At 32.5% G+C, this 21,000-nt stretch overlaps 6 protein-coding genes across 7 annotated transcripts; 3 read left to right on the top strand and 3 right to left on the bottom strand.

The window, feature by feature from the left end:
- Positions 1-711: 711 nt before the first annotated feature.
- LOC120780662 (NFX1-type zinc finger-containing protein 1) lies at positions 712-4,330 on the bottom strand. The gene is made up of 8 exons (XM_040112924.1): positions 4,103-4,330; positions 3,456-4,039; positions 2,905-3,393; positions 2,682-2,849; positions 1,914-2,592; positions 1,467-1,828; positions 1,239-1,382; positions 712-1,174 (listed from the first exon to the last, which is right to left on the bottom strand). Exons 1-8 carry the CDS (start codon positions 4,266-4,268, stop codon positions 878-880), a joined length of 2,889 nt encoding a protein of 962 aa, XP_039968858.1. The 5' UTR covers positions 4,269-4,330; the 3' UTR covers positions 712-877.
- A 167-nt stretch (positions 4,331-4,497) lies between these two features.
- On the top strand, positions 4,498-6,120 carry LOC120780709 (GDP-fucose transporter 1). 2 transcript variants are annotated; one of them, XM_040112971.1, is made up of 4 exons: positions 4,498-4,804; positions 4,866-5,070; positions 5,127-5,645; positions 5,727-6,120. In XM_040112971.1, exons 1-4 carry the CDS (start codon positions 4,728-4,730, stop codon positions 5,934-5,936), a joined length of 1,011 nt encoding a protein of 336 aa, XP_039968905.1. In that variant the 5' UTR covers positions 4,498-4,727; the 3' UTR covers positions 5,937-6,120. The 2 variants fall into 2 exon arrangements, with proteins under 2 accessions (XP_039968905.1, XP_039968909.1); XM_040112975.1 differs by having other exon boundaries at positions 4,712-4,804; positions 4,871-5,070.
- Positions 6,121-6,246: 126 nt separating this feature from the next.
- On the bottom strand, positions 6,247-7,542 carry LOC120780700 (39S ribosomal protein L1, mitochondrial). The gene is made up of 3 exons (XM_040112964.1): positions 7,352-7,542; positions 6,979-7,288; positions 6,247-6,922 (listed from the first exon to the last, which is right to left on the bottom strand). The coding sequence occupies exons 1-3, from the start codon at positions 7,540-7,542 to the stop codon at positions 6,347-6,349; spliced, it is 1,077 nt and encodes a 358-aa protein (XP_039968898.1). The 3' UTR covers positions 6,247-6,346.
- A 509-nt stretch (positions 7,543-8,051) lies between these two features.
- LOC120782869 (phosphoserine phosphatase) lies at positions 8,052-9,441 on the top strand. The gene has a single exon (XM_040115412.1). It carries the CDS (start codon positions 8,444-8,446, stop codon positions 9,311-9,313), a length of 870 nt encoding a protein of 289 aa, XP_039971346.1. The 5' UTR covers positions 8,052-8,443; the 3' UTR covers positions 9,314-9,441.
- A 2,758-nt stretch (positions 9,442-12,199) lies between these two features.
- LOC120766740 (transcription initiation factor IIA subunit 2) lies at positions 12,200-12,884 on the bottom strand. Its single transcript, XM_040092406.1, has 2 exons — positions 12,743-12,884; positions 12,200-12,657 (listed from the first exon to the last, which is right to left on the bottom strand). Exons 1-2 carry the CDS (start codon positions 12,812-12,814, stop codon positions 12,403-12,405), a joined length of 327 nt encoding a protein of 108 aa, XP_039948340.1. The 5' UTR covers positions 12,815-12,884; the 3' UTR covers positions 12,200-12,402.
- Positions 12,885-15,539: 2,655 nt separating this feature from the next.
- Positions 15,540-17,227, top strand: LOC120778960. Its single transcript, XM_040111078.1, has 3 exons — positions 15,540-15,643; positions 15,707-16,029; positions 17,039-17,227. The coding sequence occupies exons 2-3, from the start codon at positions 15,715-15,717 to the stop codon at positions 17,225-17,227; spliced, it is 504 nt and encodes a 167-aa protein (XP_039967012.1). The 5' UTR covers positions 15,540-15,643; positions 15,707-15,714.
- Positions 17,228-21,000: the final 3,773 nt, after the last annotated feature.

The following is a 21,000-nucleotide window of genomic DNA, read 5'->3' as shown; positions in this document are numbered from 1 at the left end:
TACTTGCACACTTACGTATGTATGGAAATTTATAATGTAAGCTTTAGAAAAAGTAATAGCCAGAGCGCAGGCGCAGTAAAGAAAAGCAGTTTGTGCGATAAGGATTAAGCTTTTGCTTACTAATCTTCAATTAGCTTAAATTATTTACCATAAATCCTTTGAAAAAACTGCAATTGCTCATATGGTAAATATGTATATCTTCATTATAATGACGAAGACCCATAATATGAATTAATATTTTAAGCTGCTAATTGGGTGAGAAAAAACAAAAACAAAAACAAAAATGCTTTATATGTTACATATTATACTGCTTATTATGTGTTTATGGGACTCCTTATTGCACACACTGTTGAGGACATCCACAAATTTTACACACTGTTGGCTACGACATACTACATACATACGTACATATGGATAGCAGCTTTTCTTTTCAATTTAATTAATCTTATTGCATACACATAAATATATTCATAAAGTTATAACTGTGAGAACATTATCTAATCGTATCAATTACTTAATACATACATACATACATAAAAGCAAAACAACGGAACAAAGGAAAAGCCAACATGATTTCAGTAAAATTTTATCATTGTAGTGTAGCTTAAAAATGGTTATAGAAGAAGCATAAAAGCATAAATAAATGATAACAAGAAAATTAATAAATAAATAATAATAAAAAGAACTTTCATAAATAAAACAGACAGTAAATAAATAAATAAAGTCTCAAGGCAAAATGTCAAACATTCGCTTTTTATTTTATAGAATTAATGCGCGTACGCAGGAAATAAATGGTGAACAATGCAAAATTAAATTCCACACTGAATTCACTTAACGTTTCAATGCTTTTTAGTTTAAACATTAGCAGTCTTTATTGTTATTTTTCATTTGATAATGGAAACTCATTGCCGATAGCGTCCTGTGACTTCAATATCTGTTCGATGGACCGCCACGACTCGCTGCATCTAGCTAGTAACGGTAGATTACCAATGATATACAGACCGTGTTTGGCACGCGAAAGAGCTACACAAATACGATTCTTCTCTTTGAGAAATCCAATTTGTTCTTTGTCATTGCTTCGCACCAACGACAAAAGTACTATGTCAGCCTCTAATCCCTGAAAGCTATCCACAGTAGAAATATTCAATTTGATACTTTCAAAAGATTTAAGTGCCTGTAATACCAATATGACTACATACATACTTTCTTTATATTTTGTGAATCAAAACTATGCTTACCTCGGATTTTAGGCTTTCCACTTGCTTAGCATAAGGACTTAGAATGACAATATCATTTGCTGTATAAGAAGCCTTTTCTATTAAAAATTTGGCCAATTTTAAGATTTCCTTCACCTCATATAGGTTAAAGATTGAACATTCATCCTGAAAGTAAACAAAACACATGATTACTATAAATTTTTCAGGTGGAATCGGAATTGATAATATTTTGATAGGTAGGTGCCATACCTCCGAGAAAACTTCATGCTCCCGGTGTGTATAAAAATATAGATTTTTATTCATATTTCGAACAATTGGATAACTGTTTACTGTCTCATCGTTCTTAAGGTCAGTGTAGAAAGTGGGATGAATTAGATCCGCAATACAAGGACGCATACGATATTGCACGTTGAGCGTATACCCTTTTAAATTGTTAACAAATAGCCGTTCGAATAATGATATATTTAGTTGAGACGTGAGGCTATTACGATAGTTCGAAGTATAAGGCTTTAACTGCAGGTGATCACCAATCATGATGACATGTTCGGTATATTCTGTTAAGCAAGCCAGAACGTGTGATTCCAAAATTTCCGCAGCTTCCTCGAAAATCACTGCAAATATTTAAGCAAATAAAAAACAAACTTAGAATGACAATTATTTCGTCGAAATAATAGTGTATATAGTAAATATTTTTACCGATTTTACATTGCAGCAAGCGAAATAGGAAATTATTTCTAGCAGCGAAAGTTGAGGTCATTGCTATGATATCCGCTTTTCGTGCTACATAAAATTGAAACATTATACGTATTGTTTTTAACTTCTCCTGAACATCACGTACAGCTCTCTGAGCTGCCAACAAACTCTGGTAGGACTCTTCACTACCATCGAAATTCGTATGCATTTGTTGGACGATTGCGAACTTAGTCTTAAACTCTTCGTTAACAACGTAATAGAGGCGCTTCAGGCGGGGATTTACCATTTCGTTTTGAGTGGGTTGTAACTGTACATTAAATTTTGAAATTTCGGGGAGACGCGTTTGGCTACCGAATCGTAAAATGTTACTGGTATAGGAGGAAAGCTTCAATAAGAATTTATCTAACGAATCGTTCGTGTAAGTAATTAGGACGATAGGTGTTTTAGCGTTCGAAATAAGAGTACGCACCAAATGTACCGACAGGTGGGTTTTACCAGTTCCTGGTGGACCCTGTATTAAACAAAATTCATGTGTTAATGCTTTACAATACGCGTTCCACTGTGATTCATTTAGTGGAAGACTTTTTGGCTTGGTTGGCTTCGTTGTGTTCAATAATAATTTTTCTCTATCATATGAATAAGGTTTAGTTCTTTGTAGGTAACGAGGTGGAGATACGTTGCTCTGTAAAGGCAAATGAAAATTAAAAATAAAATGTATTGTATTTGTTTTCGGCTAGTCGATAGCCGATTGGAATAATAAAGCAACATTACCTCACCATCAATAATATATTGCTTCATAGACAGTTTATCCTCGCCATAGGTATTCAAATAATTATATACATTATTATAAGGTTCAAAGAAGGCTGGGGTTTCGAACATCAACAAAGGTCTGTCGTAAAAAGTTCCAATATTATATTGCCGAACAATTTCAATACCTAACTGTATTAACCAGAAATTTATTAGAACCCTATGACAATATTTCAATTTTACTTACGTATCCCAAATTTATAAGTTCTCTGTCGGTGTAAGTAACTGTTGCCAAGATGAGATTTTCAAAGCTCCTATTTGTTGTCAATAACAGTAAAGAACCAGTTTTAATTGCTGATAGTTTTTCTCGTGCTAATTTTTTTTCTTGGTGAGTCAAAGAGATCACATTTTCTCCTTTCTTCCTTTTTTCCTTCAATTGGCGCTTTCTGCCGAACACATCAACGAAAAGCATTTCATGGCGCTTAGCATTGATGAAATCGGCATTAAGAACGATGCAAACGTCCTCATATATTTCCGGCCCATGTGGTGGTATACCAAATTCTTTCAATTTGCATGCATAATCACGTAGAGGAATCATAAAATCTTCACGAAGAATGCGTTTTTGTTTTGCGATATACTCTGACACTTCTAATTTTTTAGTAATTTTTAAAGCGTTAATGATTTGATTGCAGTCTTCCCCGTTTCCTTCAAAGAGTTCATTAAGTGTGGGATATATCTGAAAAAATTTACATATCGATTATATCTTATGAATTATTAGTTGGATATTAATTAGATTACGTTAGCATTTTCATTTAGCTGTTTACATTTTTCTTTTGACACTCTATCCAAATCAAATTTTAACTGCTGGCTTAATTGTCGTTGAACCATGTCTGGATTATCGCTATCTTCAATGAGCTTCTTTATATGCTCAATTACATATGACGTTTTAGTTGTTATTAGTTGCCATTTATGCAAACGAACTATTAGGAATCTTATTGCATATATGATCTCTTCTACCTCTTCGACATTTTTCCATATCATCTTAAATTTTTTTTGAAAAAGTTTAGCACTTAAAACTCGTAACTGTTCTAAAAATATTTCATTGTTCACAAAGTACTGTAGAAGCTCTTTTTGAAATCCAGGAAGCTCCAGTTCACATATTTTACACCAAATACGCAAGTATAAAATAACCCGTTCCAATCCGTCACTAGTCGAAATTTGATCAACAAAAAAATCTCTTTCGTTTGTTATAATAAAGAGGAAAACGTCCAATGGCTCTAAATGAATTGCCTTACGCATCTCTGCCGTGGTCATCTTTTTTACATCAGCTTCTTTGGAAAGGTGTGATGAAGCTTCCAGTCGTTTTTGGTAAAGGTATTCGTCTGTAGTTTTATTTAAAAAACCGTTAATAATATAAATATGTACATATGTATGGTTTATCATACTTGTTTCTGATGGACCACGTATATATTCGGTATTAGCTTCTATATCTTCGGTGTGAGCTTCTGTACCTCCCGTATGCTCATTTTTAACCTTGCACTGCAAGTTCTGCAAAATCTCTTCTTCATCTTTATTGAACCAATCTTCACCATCGGATTCTATATCAGACATTTTCACAAAGTATCCGCAATTAGTGTTTATCAACAAAAGTTATTGTTCCTTTATTAGAGCTCCTATGTATGTGATTATCGAATCATTGATAAAAAGTCGAATGCTAGTAATCAAAGTCGACTAATATTTGTTTACATTTATATAAATTGATATCAGAGATATATCCCTTGAAATGTTATAAGAATTATGAACTGAAAATATGTCTTATTTTTAATAAAAACTAAAAGTATTAATTAATGGGTTACCTGGCAAAGCTTCTTTTCAATAATAGAGTAGTTAAAAGTTTATCTCTGGTTGAATTGTAGTTGTCACACAAAGTAATAGATATATAAAAAAATACTGACAAATTTGTACAGCTGTTTGTGTCTTTATCAGTAGTATTTGGCCTCGTTTACAACAATGTGTTTTTAATCGTAAATTTAATTAATATAATTTAAGAAAAACGCACAAATCGCCAAAATGTATACAAGTATGTCGGAGCACAACCGATTAGTGAATAAATACCTATTGGTATTTTTTGTAGTAGCTTTATATTGGTAAGAAAACAAAAAGTAAATCCTAAATGTCTTGAGTTTCCGTTTATTAATATGATTGTAGGACAGTATCAATATGTACAGTGTTTATGAACAAATTACTACTAAGCAGTGATACGGTAAATTTAGACGCACCCCTTTTTGTATGCTGGTTCCAATGCCTTGTCTCCGCGGGTTTATGTGCGCTTTTGAGTGCTCTTGGTCGGCGTTATCCAAATGTCATTACGTTCCCAGAAGGTAATCCATTTGATGTGGATATTTTTCGAAAGGTAATATCTAAATTTATTATTAATTCGTGCATTACTTAAAATTTTTTTATCATTAGATTTTGCCGTTATCCATTTTGTTTACTTTAATGGTCGCAACAAATAATTTGTGCCTTAAATATGTGGGAGTAGCTTTTTATTATGTTGGCCGTTCGTTAACGACGGTTTTTAATGTCATACTAACTTATATACTGTTACGACAAAAAACCAGCTTCAAGGCTACAATGTGCTGTGTATTTGTTGTTTTTGGTTTCCTTTTGGGAGTCGACCAGGAGAGCTTAACCGCACAGTTCTCTCTACGCGGCACAATCTATGGAGTTATGGGCTCGTTTATTCTAGCCTGGTATTCCATTCAAACCAAAAAGGCATTAGTTCACGTTAATCAGCAAGTTCTTCTACTAAGCTACTACAATAATGTCTACTCCAGTGTCTTTTTCTTGCCTTTAATCTTCATTAATGGAGAAATGAACGCAATTCTTAACTATGAACACATATTTGCTCCTTGGTTTATTAGTGCAATGGTGCTTGGGGGCTTATGTGGTTTCGCAATTGGATTTGTTACAGTTTTGCAAATAAAGGTAATAAAACTGCAATGCAACGTACAATATTTTGGAGATTTTAATTTATTTATAATGTATGTTTAAAATTTACATATGTAGGTAACATCACCATTAACTCACAACATTTCTGGAACTGCAAAGGCCTGCGCCCAGACTGTTATAGCGACACAATGGTATAATGATGCAAAGTCAGCATTATGGTGGGCATCAAATGTTATTGTTTTACTGGCTAGTGCCGCTTATACACGTGTGAAGCAATTGGAAATGCAACGTCAACACGAACGGACTACCGCGACACAAAAGGCGTAAGAACTTTTTCAACCTGCTTTGTATTTTTAAGGGAAAAGTTATAATTATTCTGGGTAGACATTACATACATATGTATATCATAAGCTTATGTTGAAGTTTTGTAATGCAAACATATTCGTTTACAATTTCCTCCATGACGATGATAGTTATATAATAAACCAAAAATTAAAATCACTGACAAGAAAAGAAATTCTAATTCTTTCGTTTTCAGTTACTTGGAGAACAACAATAACCATATTTCGTCCTGTTAGCATCAACGTTGCGTCACCGAATCATAACAGCCATGATTATCCACAAATTAACACCGTAGTTTCTTTCAGAACCTTAAATGACTTACATTTATTTCAACCTTTATTTACGACACTCAACAGTACATATTACTGGTCTATTAAAAATTTTTCAATGTAACATTATTGTGCAGCTACAGCTTCTTGTTTTTCGCTGAATTCTTCTACCCGTTCCTCGACTTCGTTCGATTTCGCAGAAGCTTTATTAGCTGTTTTTACGTAGAACTCTGGTACATATTGAAGAGCATCTATTTTCAGTCGTTCACTACTCGGTGGACTCTTAAGTAGTACACGTTTTATAAATCGTTCACCTTCACGCTTAGGACGTATTGAATCAACATCTAGCAGTAAGGAACGTAAATTTTCTTCTAATTTGTGAGTATCCATATCTAATGTTCCCACGCTTGTTGAAATCAACCCAAAATCTTGTTGATGCTCATCCTTGGTGGCTGCATAGCTAATGCCATTTGAAAAGCGTTCAATCATTTCCGCTAAATTTGTACCAAGTGTCTCGCTTCGTGGGTTTGGAAACTTACGTTTCATCAGTCCTCGCAGGGCCACCAACTCCGGCAAAATGTTTGGATGTGCGAGTACAAATTGATAATCGGTCAGTAATAACTCTCCGTTGGTTATGTCCTTTATCAACTCAATACCACCTACAAGTGTAGCACCGGCTTCCCGAGCCTCACTGATCTCATCCTATAATTAGGAAAATAGTATATAATTTCATTGGGATATTATTGTATTTAACATACATTTCCTTTTGTGAAAACGAGGATTTTGCGCTCCTCACCATGCTCGAATTTATGAGGTATCATAGCCATGCGCTGAAAGTTGTCCACGAATCGGCTTTTCTTCTCTGCTCGCATATCCAATTCAATATCTACGATGAGTGGAGCGTTAGGCACATTGTACATAGAAGGATGATGTGTTTCACGATGACACTGTATAGCATCAGCAACCGTATATACCGGCCAACGATAGTATTTCAGGACATAAACATTGTCTTGTGGTAATTGTTTCCAAGAATCGTCAAAGTGTAAATTTTCACGTTGCAAATTAATTCTGAAAGAAGTTAATAATCATATTATTTATCTATTATTTCCTCTTTATTGTACACATTATTACTTCTTATCCCTTTGATTATGTGGTATGAACCCCACTTTCTTCACTTCAACTTTAACTTTTTTTTTTCGAGCCTTCTCTCGAGTGCCCTTACGGGCAGCTTCACAAATAGCTGATGTATGAAGTTTCCTTAATGTGTCAACACTTTGTTGTCGAGCTAACACTGTTCTCATAGAAGAAATAAAAGAAAGCATCTTATTTTATTAAAAAAATTATTTTGTAACAATTTTAAAGCTGATAGTGGTTTAATAATAGAGGTGGAGGAAAATAAAATGTGTTCGTGACACAGGGTGTTTCAATTATATTTGATGGCAAATCAAATCAGCTGATCGTCAGTGAGACCATAATTTATGGGTAAACCTACTATGAAGAAATTCCCTGGTTCCCACAATGGTAAGTTGAAATAATTGCAATATTTGTTTTTGAAATATCTGTTATATGATAAGTTACGCTTTTTACTGTAAGTTGACTATAAAAAAAAAAAGGATTTGCTTATATATTTCAAAGTTGTCGATATAATGGCTTTAATATTTATAATAAATTTTTCGGGATGTGAAAAAAGTTCTATAATAATTATATAAAATTAAGTTACAAATAGGCGAAATTGCAACACTGCTTATCAGCTGTTTAAAAGTGCTGATAAACATTGGAAATTTCCATTGGAACAAAACGTGGAATATTTAAAAGTGGGGAAATTTGCACATTGCTTTCATTTAAGAACTGTGCAAAGAGCAAATATTAATTTACTTGCTGGCCTGTTTTCCTTCAATCAACAATATCTTTCTAAATTTATATTTGTATAGTTAATTCGTTAAATTTTATTTGTTTGAAGCAAACCAGCATCATAAAAATAAACCCTTTAACAAAATTGCTTTTACAAAAAGGGGATTATTAAATTGTGGCGTGATTAAATTTGTTAAAATAAAAAAGCAAATCTTTGTTGAATACGCATTATCATCATATCATCACTTAATCCATTAAAGAAAACAAGTGCATCGTCAAAAGGCTACAAGTAAACAAAACAAGTGCAGCACCAACAGCAGAGGCTACTTTTTTCTATTCGGATTGACGTAACTGGCGTAATTTGAGTAAACAATGAATCGTATGACTATGGGTTCGGTTCGCGTGGCAAGAAGCGGGAATCTCTTAAATGATACATTTACAGCAGCTATTCAATCTACTGCTTCAACGTCAAATTCAGACTTTACGTACGCAGATAACGTTCAATTAAATTCTTCTGGAAAGGCATCATTAATAAATAGAACTATGGTGTCTGCTCCTAACCGCGACGCCTTGAAGTCAAGTAAAAATGCCGAAGAAGCCTCTGAAATTGTAAAAAAATCTGACATAATATGTTTCGATGTTGATTCAACATTAATCTGTGAAGAAGGAATCGATGAGCTGGCAGATTTTTGTGGTAAAGGTTCGGAGGTAGCTCGCGTCACAAAAGAAGCCATGGGAGGTGCAATGTCTTTCCAAGATGCCTTAAATATAAGATTAAATATTATTCGTCCAAGCCAAAATCAGATCAATGAGTTTCTCCATCAACGCCCTTGTACGTTAACTAAAAATATAAGAGCTTTTATAGAAAAATTAAAAGCGGAAAAAAAAGAAATTTATTTAATTTCGGGAGGATTTCATTGTTTAATCGATCCCATTGCTGATGAACTGGGAATACCCCGAAATCATATATTTGCAAATAAATTGCTTTTTTATTTTAATGGTGATTATGCAAGCTTCGATACTACAGAACCTACTTCAAAAAGTGGCGGCAAAGCGGAAGCAGTTTCAATTATTAAACACTGCCATCCCAATGCCAATATTACAATGATTGGTGATGGTGCGACGGATTTGGAGGCATCACCTCCGGCGAACAATGTTATTGGTTTTGGTGGCAATGTGCTGCGTAATGAAGTCCATCAGAGGTCACAGTATTACATTATGGATTTTGCTCAATTGATGTGATAACATTTTCCAAGAAAGGAGATTACACATTATGGAATATTCTACAGCAATGTATTTTCAGAATTTATAATTTACCTTTAGTTATTAAGAAGAAATATATTTAAAATTAAACATGAATTATACCTGAATTTCGAATATTTAGAAAAATTATATAAATACCAACACGCATGCCGAATTATACTTGTTAGTAAAGATAAATAATTACAAAGTATACAATGTTAACAAATTGTGAACTATGCTCAATATAAAAATGTATGATAACATTAGTACTGATAAATTGAGGTTATGAAAATGTAAATAATTGTTGATTGTACAAATAGTTATATAGAATCCCCCTTGTGGTTTTTAAAATTACATTTATATATACATACATAAATAAAATAAATGACAAGGGTTAAACAAATACAAAAACCACATGTGTATTATTTAATTAAAGTCAATTAATTTTCTTTAAATAGTAATGTTTATGAATTGATGTTTAAAATGATAATAATACTTCGTTAATTTTTCAAAGGATTTGAACTTGTGAACCACTGAGGAACATGAACACACAGGAAACACACTCACATGGTAACAAATTGGGTGTAATAATCTGATATCAGTGAGGTTGTGTATTTCATCAATATTTGTTTATAAATGGAGCGGGATGAAAGGCATAATCACAAATTGTTGTCACTAAGTGATGCTTAGTACTTGTTTTGTTTTGACTGGGAATTGTTATCTGTAGAAAGAAAGCAAAATCACATATTGCACACAAACTACAAAATGTATAATCAAAAGTGTGTAAAATTATTTTTTGAAAATACATACATACATATATACATACGAACATGTATATTTTCCACATCATATTATATGTAATTTGTACACATTCAGGCTCACCAATGTACAATGTACTTAATTAAATATTGTCTATTCTGCGAATATTTTATATTGAAGTCGTAAGGTCTTGCCGGAATGGCAAACCGGTTTTAGTCGGTTTGCAAATCTTAGAGCGCGGCTTTCTAAAGTGAAACTGGAGCATGCATATTACTGATAGTATTTCAACTCATGAAATGATATGGACGATCGCGTAATCATTAGACAGTCTACTACTATATTATAGGGATTCTGAACAGTGTTTTAAATTTATACACATATGTATGTATGTACATATAAGTACCCATATACATATGTAAGTTTGGCTGAATATTCTTAAGTTCATTTAAAGAAATTAACCATATCAATAATGTATACTTTATAATGTTTAACATGAATATAACAAAGACTTTACCTTCAAGTGGTTGATTCGCATATTAAATAAATCGTTGTAGCAAAGCAGCGATTCACGAAATGATAAAAAAGTACTAGGTTGCTTTTTGTTTTTGAGGACAATAATTTAACACGTTAACAACAATGTGCGTTTTCAACTAGGCAGTCATCTCACATATCCGACGATTACAAAAATACATATATTAATGAACAAAGAAGATAACTAATATTTGGAGAAAAGTAAATTTTTCATGGGTATTCAAAGTAGCATTGAAAATGTATTTACATACATACATATACTATATGCGTACAAAGCTATACTCTCAGATATATTTCATAACTGTTCAGAATAAATCCTTTAGTTATAGAAGTAATGATGATTTATGTAAGTATAAATACAGTAGAGGCCCGCTAATCCGGACACGGCCTAATCCGGATTCCACTGTAATCCGGACAGGGTTAAAAAATTCAAAATTTCTATTATGTCCCTTGTAATCCGGACCGACATTCTCTATCCGTATTCTCTAATCCGGATCACATATTTATTATTCACTACATTCACTTTTATGCTTTATTGTTTTAAGTTTTTTGGAACATGTGTATTATTTGTTATAATAAACAAACAGAAATTTATAAATATTTTTTCTTAATACGAGTACATAGTTCTGATATGTCTTTGGTAATCCGGATTCCCTGATATTCCGGATAAGGGCCGGTTTTAATTGATCCGGATTAGCGGGCCTCTACTGTAATATAATATACAACAAATTTGAAATTTGTATAATCGTGATTTTAAAAGTTAATTTACGCATACTTGCCCACAAAATGGACAAACTTAGTCCACTATGTAAATATTCAAGCATATGTACATTTAAATTTATACTCGTAGTGATAACAAAACATCACGAAATAAGACACTACTAAGCTATAAAATTTCAATCGAAAAGTTATCAATTATTACACGCAAAAATAATTAACTAGACACAACAATAAAATTATTTTTTTTAAATTGCGAATTGTCATCTTGTTAATGCTGACACATAAAATTAAAAAAAAAGTAGCAATCGTGTATAAAACTTATTTACTTTTACTGTACACACAGAAATATTTTTTTTTCGTATTCATAAACACTGTACATATGTACATTCATACGTATAAAGGCAATGGAAGGGCAATATCGTGGTACTAGATTTTGGTTGCTCTGAACTTAGAACTTTGCAATTGAGTCAATTGTATTTAGAAACTTGTTTGATATACATATATTTTCTTTGGGTACAATATTGAAAGCACATTTGACGATCGGAGATGTAACTGACGCCAGCGCCATTTTGGAAATATATTATATGAATATTTTTCTTAAAACAATAACCTTATAACACAGGGGACTATCAAATAAAAATAATATGGATAAAATAAAAATTATCTAATCGCAAGTGCGAGCAAGTGTAATCAAAAAACTGCGCACATACCCCTTGCATTTTTGAAGAATTATTTCGTTGGACATACACACATACATGCATGGTATTTGAATTTAAAGAACGACTAGCAATTGCAGTAAGAAAAATCAGATGTTTAATTATCAACCTAATCGGTTTAATTGATTAGTATATAAAATATTTTTAAGACAATTTGTCATAAAAAATTCATCTCTGTATTTTAATAAAGATTTTTTATACATTACTTTACTAATTTACTTAAATATTTGTATCTCCGAACAACTTTGTCCAAGCATCCAATGTTCCGCTCTAATCACTAAATCCTAGTCAGCATGAATGTGTAATAATAGTTTAGCCGAGAACTGATACCGTTTTCCATATTGTCGTGTAGATATTAATACATTATCCATTGAATTCACCGCTCTTTCCATCGCAGGCTACAATTTTCACTTTATCTACTTTGGCGAATTCGTGCACCTCGCGGAACTCTACTTCATTTAACATAAGCGTCCACACATTATCGCAGAATCGATACGTATTCAGTTTGTTCGCCTTGAATGTAACTCTAGCCTTGACCCGTTGATTTAGAGCTAGATTGATGGACTTATCAAACTGCAAGAGTACCTTGAATGCCAGTGTTGGTGTAATGTGACCATACTAAAACAAGCGGTTTATAATAATTACAGTTTTTGCAATACCAAACTATTAGTGTTTATATCAATATCATTAAGAAATTACTTACTTGGATTAGTTCATCAAGACTCTCTTGTAAAGTATTTCCTAGTGTTGTGTTTCTGTATAGTTGATACGACATGATTAATAATATTCGGAAGAATATTTATCTATATTTTTGGTGCTTTTTCAATATGGTAAAGTTTTGATATTAAGCAAAAAAAAAACAAAACGTCAAAACTATGACAGCGATATTCAGCGCCATGCTAGGCGCGTCATCTGCAGGGGAAAACAACGAGCTCCCAACAGTATATACTTTCGTCAAGTTTTTTCCTAAAAAATATTTAAATTCAATTGCAGGTACGTTACTCAAAGATGTAATAAATGATATAAATTTTAAACATACGTTGTGCAAGCCTTTGTATCTTCCATAGCACCCTTAAGTTGACCTTTCTTTTAATTTTTTTTTTAGAAAAAGAAGTCAATCGCAAAATTAATTATAAATATGGAACTCGTGCTCATGATCTCCAAACAAATTGATCGACACAAATTTTAAGTGCACATATTTGACATTTAAATAAAGTTTTATGACAAACTGCCGTTAACGATTACATGTTTTAAAGTGTCACAGTATTTGTTACTGTTTATTAAAACGATTTCACCGCATTTTCATACCCACGCACTCATAAGTAGATATGTACATGTGTAAGTACTTGAAATAAATAAATTGACACGACTTTGTGAGTTTGCGAATTTTTATGCTTGTATATGTGTTTTTGCAGCTGATGAGGTAAAGAAGTTATGAAAATCAATTTTAAATGAGGATAGGCGTTAATCAATATTTTGAACAAGGGCTTTGCCCAATTTATTATCTTCATTATCGCTGTGACAAATATTCTTTATTATTTATACACACAAAGATATAATATGTACATACATATGTATGTATGTAGGTATATGGTATATTATGTGGTATACAATAAGAGGAGAAACAATTACACTAATCAAAAACACAACTACTCACCTTTAGCCATTTTCAGCTAATCACATCTTCAGTTTAACATATATATGTATGTACATATGTACATATGTATCTATGTATGTATATGCTTGTGTAAATACGATATAAAACCTTGACACTTTCATATTTCTGGATGGAACCCTGTAGAGAAAAGAGAGCCATCTTCACCGGCGAAAACTCATTTCAGAGTTACATATACATATGTATGTATGTATATGTATGTATATCAAATATGCAGAATAACATTTTAATAATAAAACTTTTTTACTTTAATGTTAATGGAGCATCTCAGCTGGCTGTTGAAAGTTGTCCATCGATGCGACACATTTTCCATCGTTCAGTTTTGAATTTATGTACATATTAATTAAGAGAAAATATTATGTTATATATGTATATATTTTACCGCGTAAAAGGGACTGATAGTGAATGGGGACAAGACGAAATATCTCCCGTCATCAAACAAACAGTCGTCGCACTGACGACTTGGATCCCCCGTCACTGTTGACAGTAATAACTTCGAAGTCATAAGTAGGTAACACCATTAACACCAACAACAACATCAGCCTCGAAATCCAACGCAGAATAACACTTGCCAGTAGGTGTTACTGTTGTATGGTGCAGAGGCATGGACGATGACAGCATCTGATGAGTCGACGTTACGTGTTTTTGAGAGAAAAATTCTGTGAAAGATTTTTGGTCCTTTGCACATTGGCAACGGCGAATATGGAACGATGAGCTGTACGAGATATTGACATAGTTCAGTTCGAATTAAGAGATAGCGGCTACGCTGGCTAAGTCATGTCGTCCGAATGAATGAAAACGCTCCAGCTGAACAGAGAAAGAGGAAGACCTCCCTCCATATTGAAAAACCCAGGTGGAGAAGGTTCTGGTTACACTTGGAATATCCAATTCCAAGAACGACTGGCGCGCTGACTCGGCTATAATCTCGTAAGCGCTGTCTACGCCATTAAAGAAGAAGACGTTTGTCCTTTATCTCAATTTTTATTTGTGGGCATTTACTAAAAATACTCATACCAATCGAAGTATGTCTTATGCACACATTTACATACATATGTACATATATACATACATATGTTTACAATTTCAATATGTGTGTGGTTGTGTTACTTGACATTTGTTGTGACAATTTTGTAAATTTGTGTGACTCCTTCTAATCTACATACACATATGTACATTTATAAGTACATATGTATGTATGTATTTATGTATGTCAGTTTGTATGCTGAACAAATTGTGTGTGATAATTAAATTAGCGTATTTTTGATTTGAAACTCCAGTACCAGCATCTGCAAAGCTAGCGTGTAGCATCAAACACACGTACACATGTTTTTACCATATGGCCGCGTGAGGGCAGTTAGACGGAACAGCGCCTGGTACAGAAATCTCAGGGAAACTTTTAACTTTTGGTGACATATCTTGCTGACGACCCTGTAATAATAGCGAACATGAGCGGACATAAAGATATTGAAGTGGGGTTACTCAAAATTATTTTTTACTACACAAGTTTGTAAGCATTCTGTTTTTACACGAATTTGAAATAACACGAGTAAATACGAAAAAATATTTCTATTTTTACACGACATAATTTGAAATAACACGAATACAAAAAAAACAAAATTACTTTTTTTACATGAATTATTGGATTTAACACGTTTTTTTTCAATGAATTTTTTTCTACTTAAAATAATTCTGGTGTGTATTCTGAGTTATGTCTATGTATGCGTAATTTCTGTTTAATTTCTGTGTAATTTCTGGAAATGCAGGATTCCCTGAATTATTGAAAAAGTAAAACGTACATAATGTATTGTACACACAATTTAGTTCCTATTTGACAATTATAATTGAAAGATCGTTAGTTTTTGCTGATTTTTAACAAGTGCTAAGTAAAATAAAGTAGAAGCTCATATAATTTTGGTAGACCAATAACAGGTTAGTTTCAAATATTTAATTTTAGATTTTTGCATTTTTGATTAATAAAATATATTTTGGTAGCCATACCCATGTTACATAATTCTCCTGCATTAAAAATGAGGAAAGCGATCAGCTTAGATACCAAAATCAAAATTTTAGATCAACTTGCAACGGGACAAGGCGCAACGGTAGTGGGAAATAATTTCGGAATCCATGAAGCTACTCTAAGAACAATTAAAAAAAATGAAACGGTAATTAGAGCATCAGTATGTTCTGGAACAAAATTAAGTGCAAAGTCATCATCGTATGTAAGGGATGTTGAATCTATAAACGTATCCAGGAAATTGATCCAGATACATCATCTCAGTCAAAACAACATGCATTTTCCGCAAGTACTGGTTGGATGACTGGTTTTTTAAAAAGACACGCTCTCCACAATATAAAAATTAAGGGAGAAACTGCATCCGCTGATGAATTGGCTGCTAAAGAATTTCCCGAAAAACTAAAAAAAATTATTGAAGATGGAGAATATACTCCAGACCAAGTTTGGAATTTAGATGAAAGCGGCCTTTTTTGGAAGAGAATGCCTAGAAGAACTTATGTAGCAAAATCGCAGAAAACAGCCGGTGGTTTTAAAGTAGCAAAAGGACCGTATTACGTTGTTGTTTTGTTCCAATGCTTCAGGAGAACGTATTCTTAAGCCACTCCTAGTACATCGTGCCTTAAGACCACGTTCCATGAAAAGTGTAATTTCAATAAATTGCCTGTACACTGGATGGCGAACAAAAAGGCTTGGGTAACCAGTTGCAATTTTCACAGAGTGGTTTCAGAAGCACTTCATCCCAAGTTAGGCGCTACATGAAAGAAAAAAATGTCTCGAATTTAAAGTTCTTTTGATTCTAGACAATACCATAGACCATCCAGTTTTGGAGCACCCAAACGTACAATTTTGTTTTTTGCCGCCTAATACCACTTCCCTTATACAGCCACTAGACCAGGGGATAATTGCTACGTTTAAAACGTATTACATAAAAGTTCATTTTCATTATGTTGTAGAAAAACTTGATAATTATGAGGAATCATCAGATCATAGATGAATGGAAAAATTTTCTATAATGGACTGCATTAATCAAGTCCAAGATCGCGTTAGATTTATTAAAGCCATCAACTTTGAACTCGTGTTGGAAAAATATTTGGCCAAGAATGCGTAAAATGCAAAGATCCTGTTATCGATAATAACGCTGACTTGCCGATATAATAACAATACGTGGCTTAATCGAATGAGGGATGGATTCGATGACCTATCGTTAGCAGATGTAGAAGAATGTAGAAGCTTAGAATTGTTGGTAGCGAATGAAAGCAGAGCGAAAATGAAATTATCGAATTCACCACTTGAGACTCGTTATGATAAAGAACATAGTGACGGTGACGAAAAGAGATCGTCCAATTTTGAAAGCATCTCTAATTAGAGAAGGTCTTGATTTCGCTACAAAATTAGGTAGTCATTTTGAACAACATGATCATGACGAGGAACGAGCTGCCAAATTTCAACGTGAACTGAAATCATTAATGGCATCTTACAGGAAGTTTATAATGGGTTAACGCGAAATAAAACTCAATCTAAGATAACTGATTTCGTTCAAAATCTATTACTGATGTCCCAACACAGTCGGCTAGAAATGATAATGATCAACAAAATCACATTCCAGTGATGGCAGTGATATTGTAGTCTTTCGCAAACGTTTACGTTTATTATCAGACAGTGACAATAAATAAAAATTGTTTAATGTTTAAATTTTCTTATGGTTGTACTTTATGTTATTTAAGTTTTTTGGCAATGAATTTCTGATATTATTTTTTTTATGAAATCTAAATTTTAATTTATTTTATTATAATTTAGTTTATTTAATAAATTAAAACGAAAATAAATTCTTAAAATAACTACAACAATATTTTTTTTATATTATTTAGTCTAATTTTAACTTATTTTTTGAGGTCTAGAACCAATCTATTATTTTTGTACTTGGCCAGTATCTTTTTTTACACGATTTTTTTTTACACGAATTTCTCGGGAACCATTCTATCGTGTAAAAACAGAATTAGGTGTACATACATATATACTATAAATTTGGTACGGATGTGGAGCATGTTCTAAAAACGCAGCTATTCAAAACCACATTCGATTATTTTGCCGTGGACACTTTTTATTTCGGCTTTTCTTGTATAAGAGCTTAGAATTGTTTGCGAATTTGCCGCTGATGTTGGTCACAGTCTTAACAACGCGCTGTACGTTTGGCCTACTCTAGATTTCTTGGAAACGAGGATAAGAGGAGATTTCATCACGTCTCATCGTGGGTGTGAAATGAGCTGCGCTCAACTCTCAACTTAATTAGAAGAGAATAGAGTTGAAATAAACCTTGAAAATACTTATAAACAGTTGTCTGTTTTTATATAAATTATGAGTCAAATCAAAAAATAATATTAACCGGATGGACTTAGAGCGAACGGTATAAAGAAATTTATATTATTATTATTATTTTTATTTAGAAACTGCTTTGTGATGTATTTCTTTGTATTTTTGTTTTTGTATATTGCCATACCAAATGGGCAGGAGATTCATAAATTTAAACTGTGTGTCTTAATTTAAAATATAACTTCCCTTTACTTAAAATATATAGCTTAAATTAAAATATTTATATACCTTTCTTATCGAGTCATATACATAGTATGTTCGTATGTGTATAAAAATACACAAACAATGCTCGTTGCCAATAAATATAATAAAATATCGCACCGATTGTACTTTAGACGGATTATAAGCAATAGAGCTCTAAGAAGTTATTATGACTACCACAATCAGCAAGTTGACAGTTCAATTTGTGGTATGGTTGGGTTTTTATAGTGCAGAGAGACTATCAATGACACGCCCATTTTCGAAATAAACACAAATATTACTTGGATAAACTTGATGCTTAAATTTTCATTTTCAAACATTTTCATTTTCATAAATTTTCATTTTCTAATTCATGACAAATTTTTATTGCATGCAAATCTGATGAAGTCGGTGGTTAGAAATTCAGGTCAAATTACTAAAATGTCACAACATTTACTTTATCTGGAAAGTAGGATTGTAAAAGTTTATAATAACCCGTAGGCCCTGGCAGCTAGTGCTTCTTACCCTGTAGGATAATAATTGTATTATTTTTCATTTAATAAATAAAAAAAAAATAAATAAATAAAAGTATGTAAATTTTATTTTTTTTTAAGAAAGAGTTTTTAAATAAATAATCCGTAGTGGATCTCCAGAAGGACTCCCGAAATCGATTTTTTGGAAATTCAGAAGTGTATTTAATCCCTAAAGTTATTCTACTTATACAGTACTGAAAATTTTCAACTAGTTATCACCCCTCTCTGTTTAGAACGGTGCTACGTCTCTTCAAGTTGTTTGATATTACAATTGAAACCTCAACTCAACCATTTTAAAACTAGATAAAATAACAAACATTCAAATTGACATATATGAAAGGTGTTACTTTCAGCGGATTTAGCTAAATAATATAGTAATAATCTAAATTATTTGTGACTATCCTTTCGTTAATTATATGGAATGGATGGAAAATTTGGAAAAAAAAACCAACGATCAACAACATTTTATTAGGATTATGTGTACATATGTATTTGTTTTCATAACTTCTTCCTTATTTATTGCTTTCGCTGTATATTGACCTGAAGGCTAAATTTTGCGAAAAAAAACTTTTTAGTAAATGCATTCACCGGAAATAGGTTCAAAATTGTTTCAATTAATTTAATTTTGAGACAAATCACCCTTTTGATAACTATGATGAGCAAGTTTTTTTTTTTAATTCACGCAAATACTTTTTATTTGAATTTTTTTTATGTCCGAAATTATTTTATAATCCAAACAAAGTAAAGTTCCTTAGAAACTTTGAATATACATATGTATGTAAGTATTATTGGAGCGTTATCAAAGATATACAATTTTCTCATTAATTGTTATCAATGAAAAGAAACATTTGTGTCACCAGTTTTGGAGTGTCAATAAATAGACATGTTCTCCAAAACACCGCGACGCCAAATTCGCTCTGCAAATAATTTGTTTGTATGCGATACGAGTACAACAATGTGATATGTACATATGTATGTATGTGTGTATGTACGGTTCACTGATAAATAATGACTAATAAATATTAGACACTTATGGATTATTTTTGTTTTGCTTATAAATTTGCATTTGCACTCTATACCCATGCGAACCGAAAATCAAACGTAAGCATAATAAGTTATAAATTATGAATAAAATATATAGTCACTGCAACTTCTCTTAGTGAATCAATTCACTCACAACAAATCATAGTCGCTCTTCAAACACTCTCTACTAACTAACTACAAGCAAACAATAAAAACAAAGCTTTTGTTTGTATTTGTTTAAACGTCAGAGACGGTGAAACCCTGTAGGCAAAACAAAGGAAGAGCACGGTTCAGCGCCTAACCTTTGTAAAGCATGGCTCGATATGCACATTGTACATTCATACATACATACATATGTACATATATCGTAGGACAGAAGGTGCCTTTATTTACATTCTGGAGGATATAAGGGCAGTATGGAGCAATTATAATAAGCAATTTTCGTAAAGATTTTAAATATTCAATTATTTTACAATATGAGAAAAACCTTGTTTAAAATTGCTAACATTTTTTTCTGTTGGGGAAGTGTTTTCGCCTAAGTCGGTGTGTTGTCACTCTATCCTTATGCTTTGTCGACGAACCGACAATTCGGTCTAGAAGCTGCACAGACACAAAGTGCTCACTACTTTAAATTCCTCTCGCTTTTGTTTTATTAAAAATAGAGTATTCGCAACCATAATGCTAAACAGGCTTTGACAACCACACCACCATAGCCACCAACACCACAATGATCAGTTCGCAACGTGGCCAGAAGCAACACAGACATTGGGACGTTCTAACGAATACACATACCGGCTGAAATAAGATTGAAATGATCATTTGAATAACAAATAAAAAAACAGCACACATTTTTTTTAATATCGCAAATGAAAAAAGGCGCATACACAAAGTGGGTAAGGTCGAGGAGAGGACGAAACAAATGCTGCACCTGCAAACCTGCAAAAGCAATGCTTTATGAACGTTTCTTGGTTGATACTCAAAATTTTGTCAATCATGCAAAATATATGGATGAATGTATGTATATTTATACATGTGTACATATGTATGTATGTGGACGCAAATAAATTGGTGTATGCCTACACAGCTACATAAGTATATGCATATGCCAACTCGTATCCATATATACGATTATATATGTATCTATGCTCTTGTGCTCGTATAATGCT

The sequence above is a fragment of the Bactrocera tryoni genome, chromosome 1 (assembly GCF_016617805.1).
Source record: "Bactrocera tryoni isolate S06 chromosome 1, CSIRO_BtryS06_freeze2, whole genome shotgun sequence".
NCBI classification, from domain to species: domain Eukaryota; kingdom Metazoa; phylum Arthropoda; class Insecta; order Diptera; family Tephritidae; genus Bactrocera; species Bactrocera tryoni.
The sequence above is the reverse complement of the archived record's forward strand: the minus strand, read 5'-3'. Positions and strand labels throughout refer to the sequence as shown.

Bases quoted from the DNA above. Each gene is read 5' to 3' on its own strand.
- LOC120780662 (XM_040112924.1), bottom strand. From the start codon at position 4,268: ATGTCTGATATAGAATCCGATGGTGAAGATTGGTTCAATAAAGATGAA. The intron at 2,850-2,904 runs GTAAGTAAAATT...TGGTTAATACAG, and splicing joins AACTTATAAATTTGGGATAC to TTAGGTATTGAAATTGTTCG. The intron at 1,829-1,913 runs GTAAAAATATTT...AAATATTTGCAG, and splicing joins CTTGCTGCAATGTAAAATCG to TGATTTTCGAGGAAGCTGCG.
- LOC120780709 (XM_040112971.1), top strand. From the start codon at position 4,728: ATGTATACAAGTATGTCGGAGCACAACCGATTAGTGAATAAATACCTA. The intron at 4,805-4,865 runs GTAAGAAAACAA...ATATGATTGTAG, and splicing joins TTTGTAGTAGCTTTATATTG to GACAGTATCAATATGTACAG. The intron at 5,646-5,726 runs GTAATAAAACTG...TTACATATGTAG, and splicing joins TTACAGTTTTGCAAATAAAG to GTAACATCACCATTAACTCA.
- LOC120780700 (XM_040112964.1), bottom strand. From the start codon at position 7,542: ATGCTTTCTTTTATTTCTTCTATGAGAACAGTGTTAGCTCGACAACAA. The intron at 7,289-7,351 runs GTAATAATGTGT...AACTTCTTTCAG, and splicing joins CATAATCAAAGGGATAAGAA to AATTAATTTGCAACGTGAAA. The intron at 6,923-6,978 runs GTATGTTAAATA...TCCTAATTATAG, and splicing joins TCGTTTTCACAAAAGGAAAT to GATGAGATCAGTGAGGCTCG.
- LOC120782869 (XM_040115412.1), top strand. From the start codon at position 8,444: ATGAATCGTATGACTATGGGTTCGGTTCGCGTGGCAAGAAGCGGGAAT.
- LOC120766740 (XM_040092406.1), bottom strand. From the start codon at position 12,814: ATGTCGTATCAACTATACAGAAACACAACACTAGGAAATACTTTACAA. The intron at 12,658-12,742 runs GTAAGTAATTTC...CGCTTGTTTTAG, and splicing joins GTCTTGATGAACTAATCCAA to TATGGTCACATTACACCAAC.
- LOC120778960 (XM_040111078.1), top strand. From the start codon at position 15,715: ATGTTACATAATTCTCCTGCATTAAAAATGAGGAAAGCGATCAGCTTA. The intron at 16,030-17,038 runs TGACTGGTTTTT...GTTATGATAAAG, and splicing joins TTCCGCAAGTACTGGTTGGA to AACATAGTGACGGTGACGAA.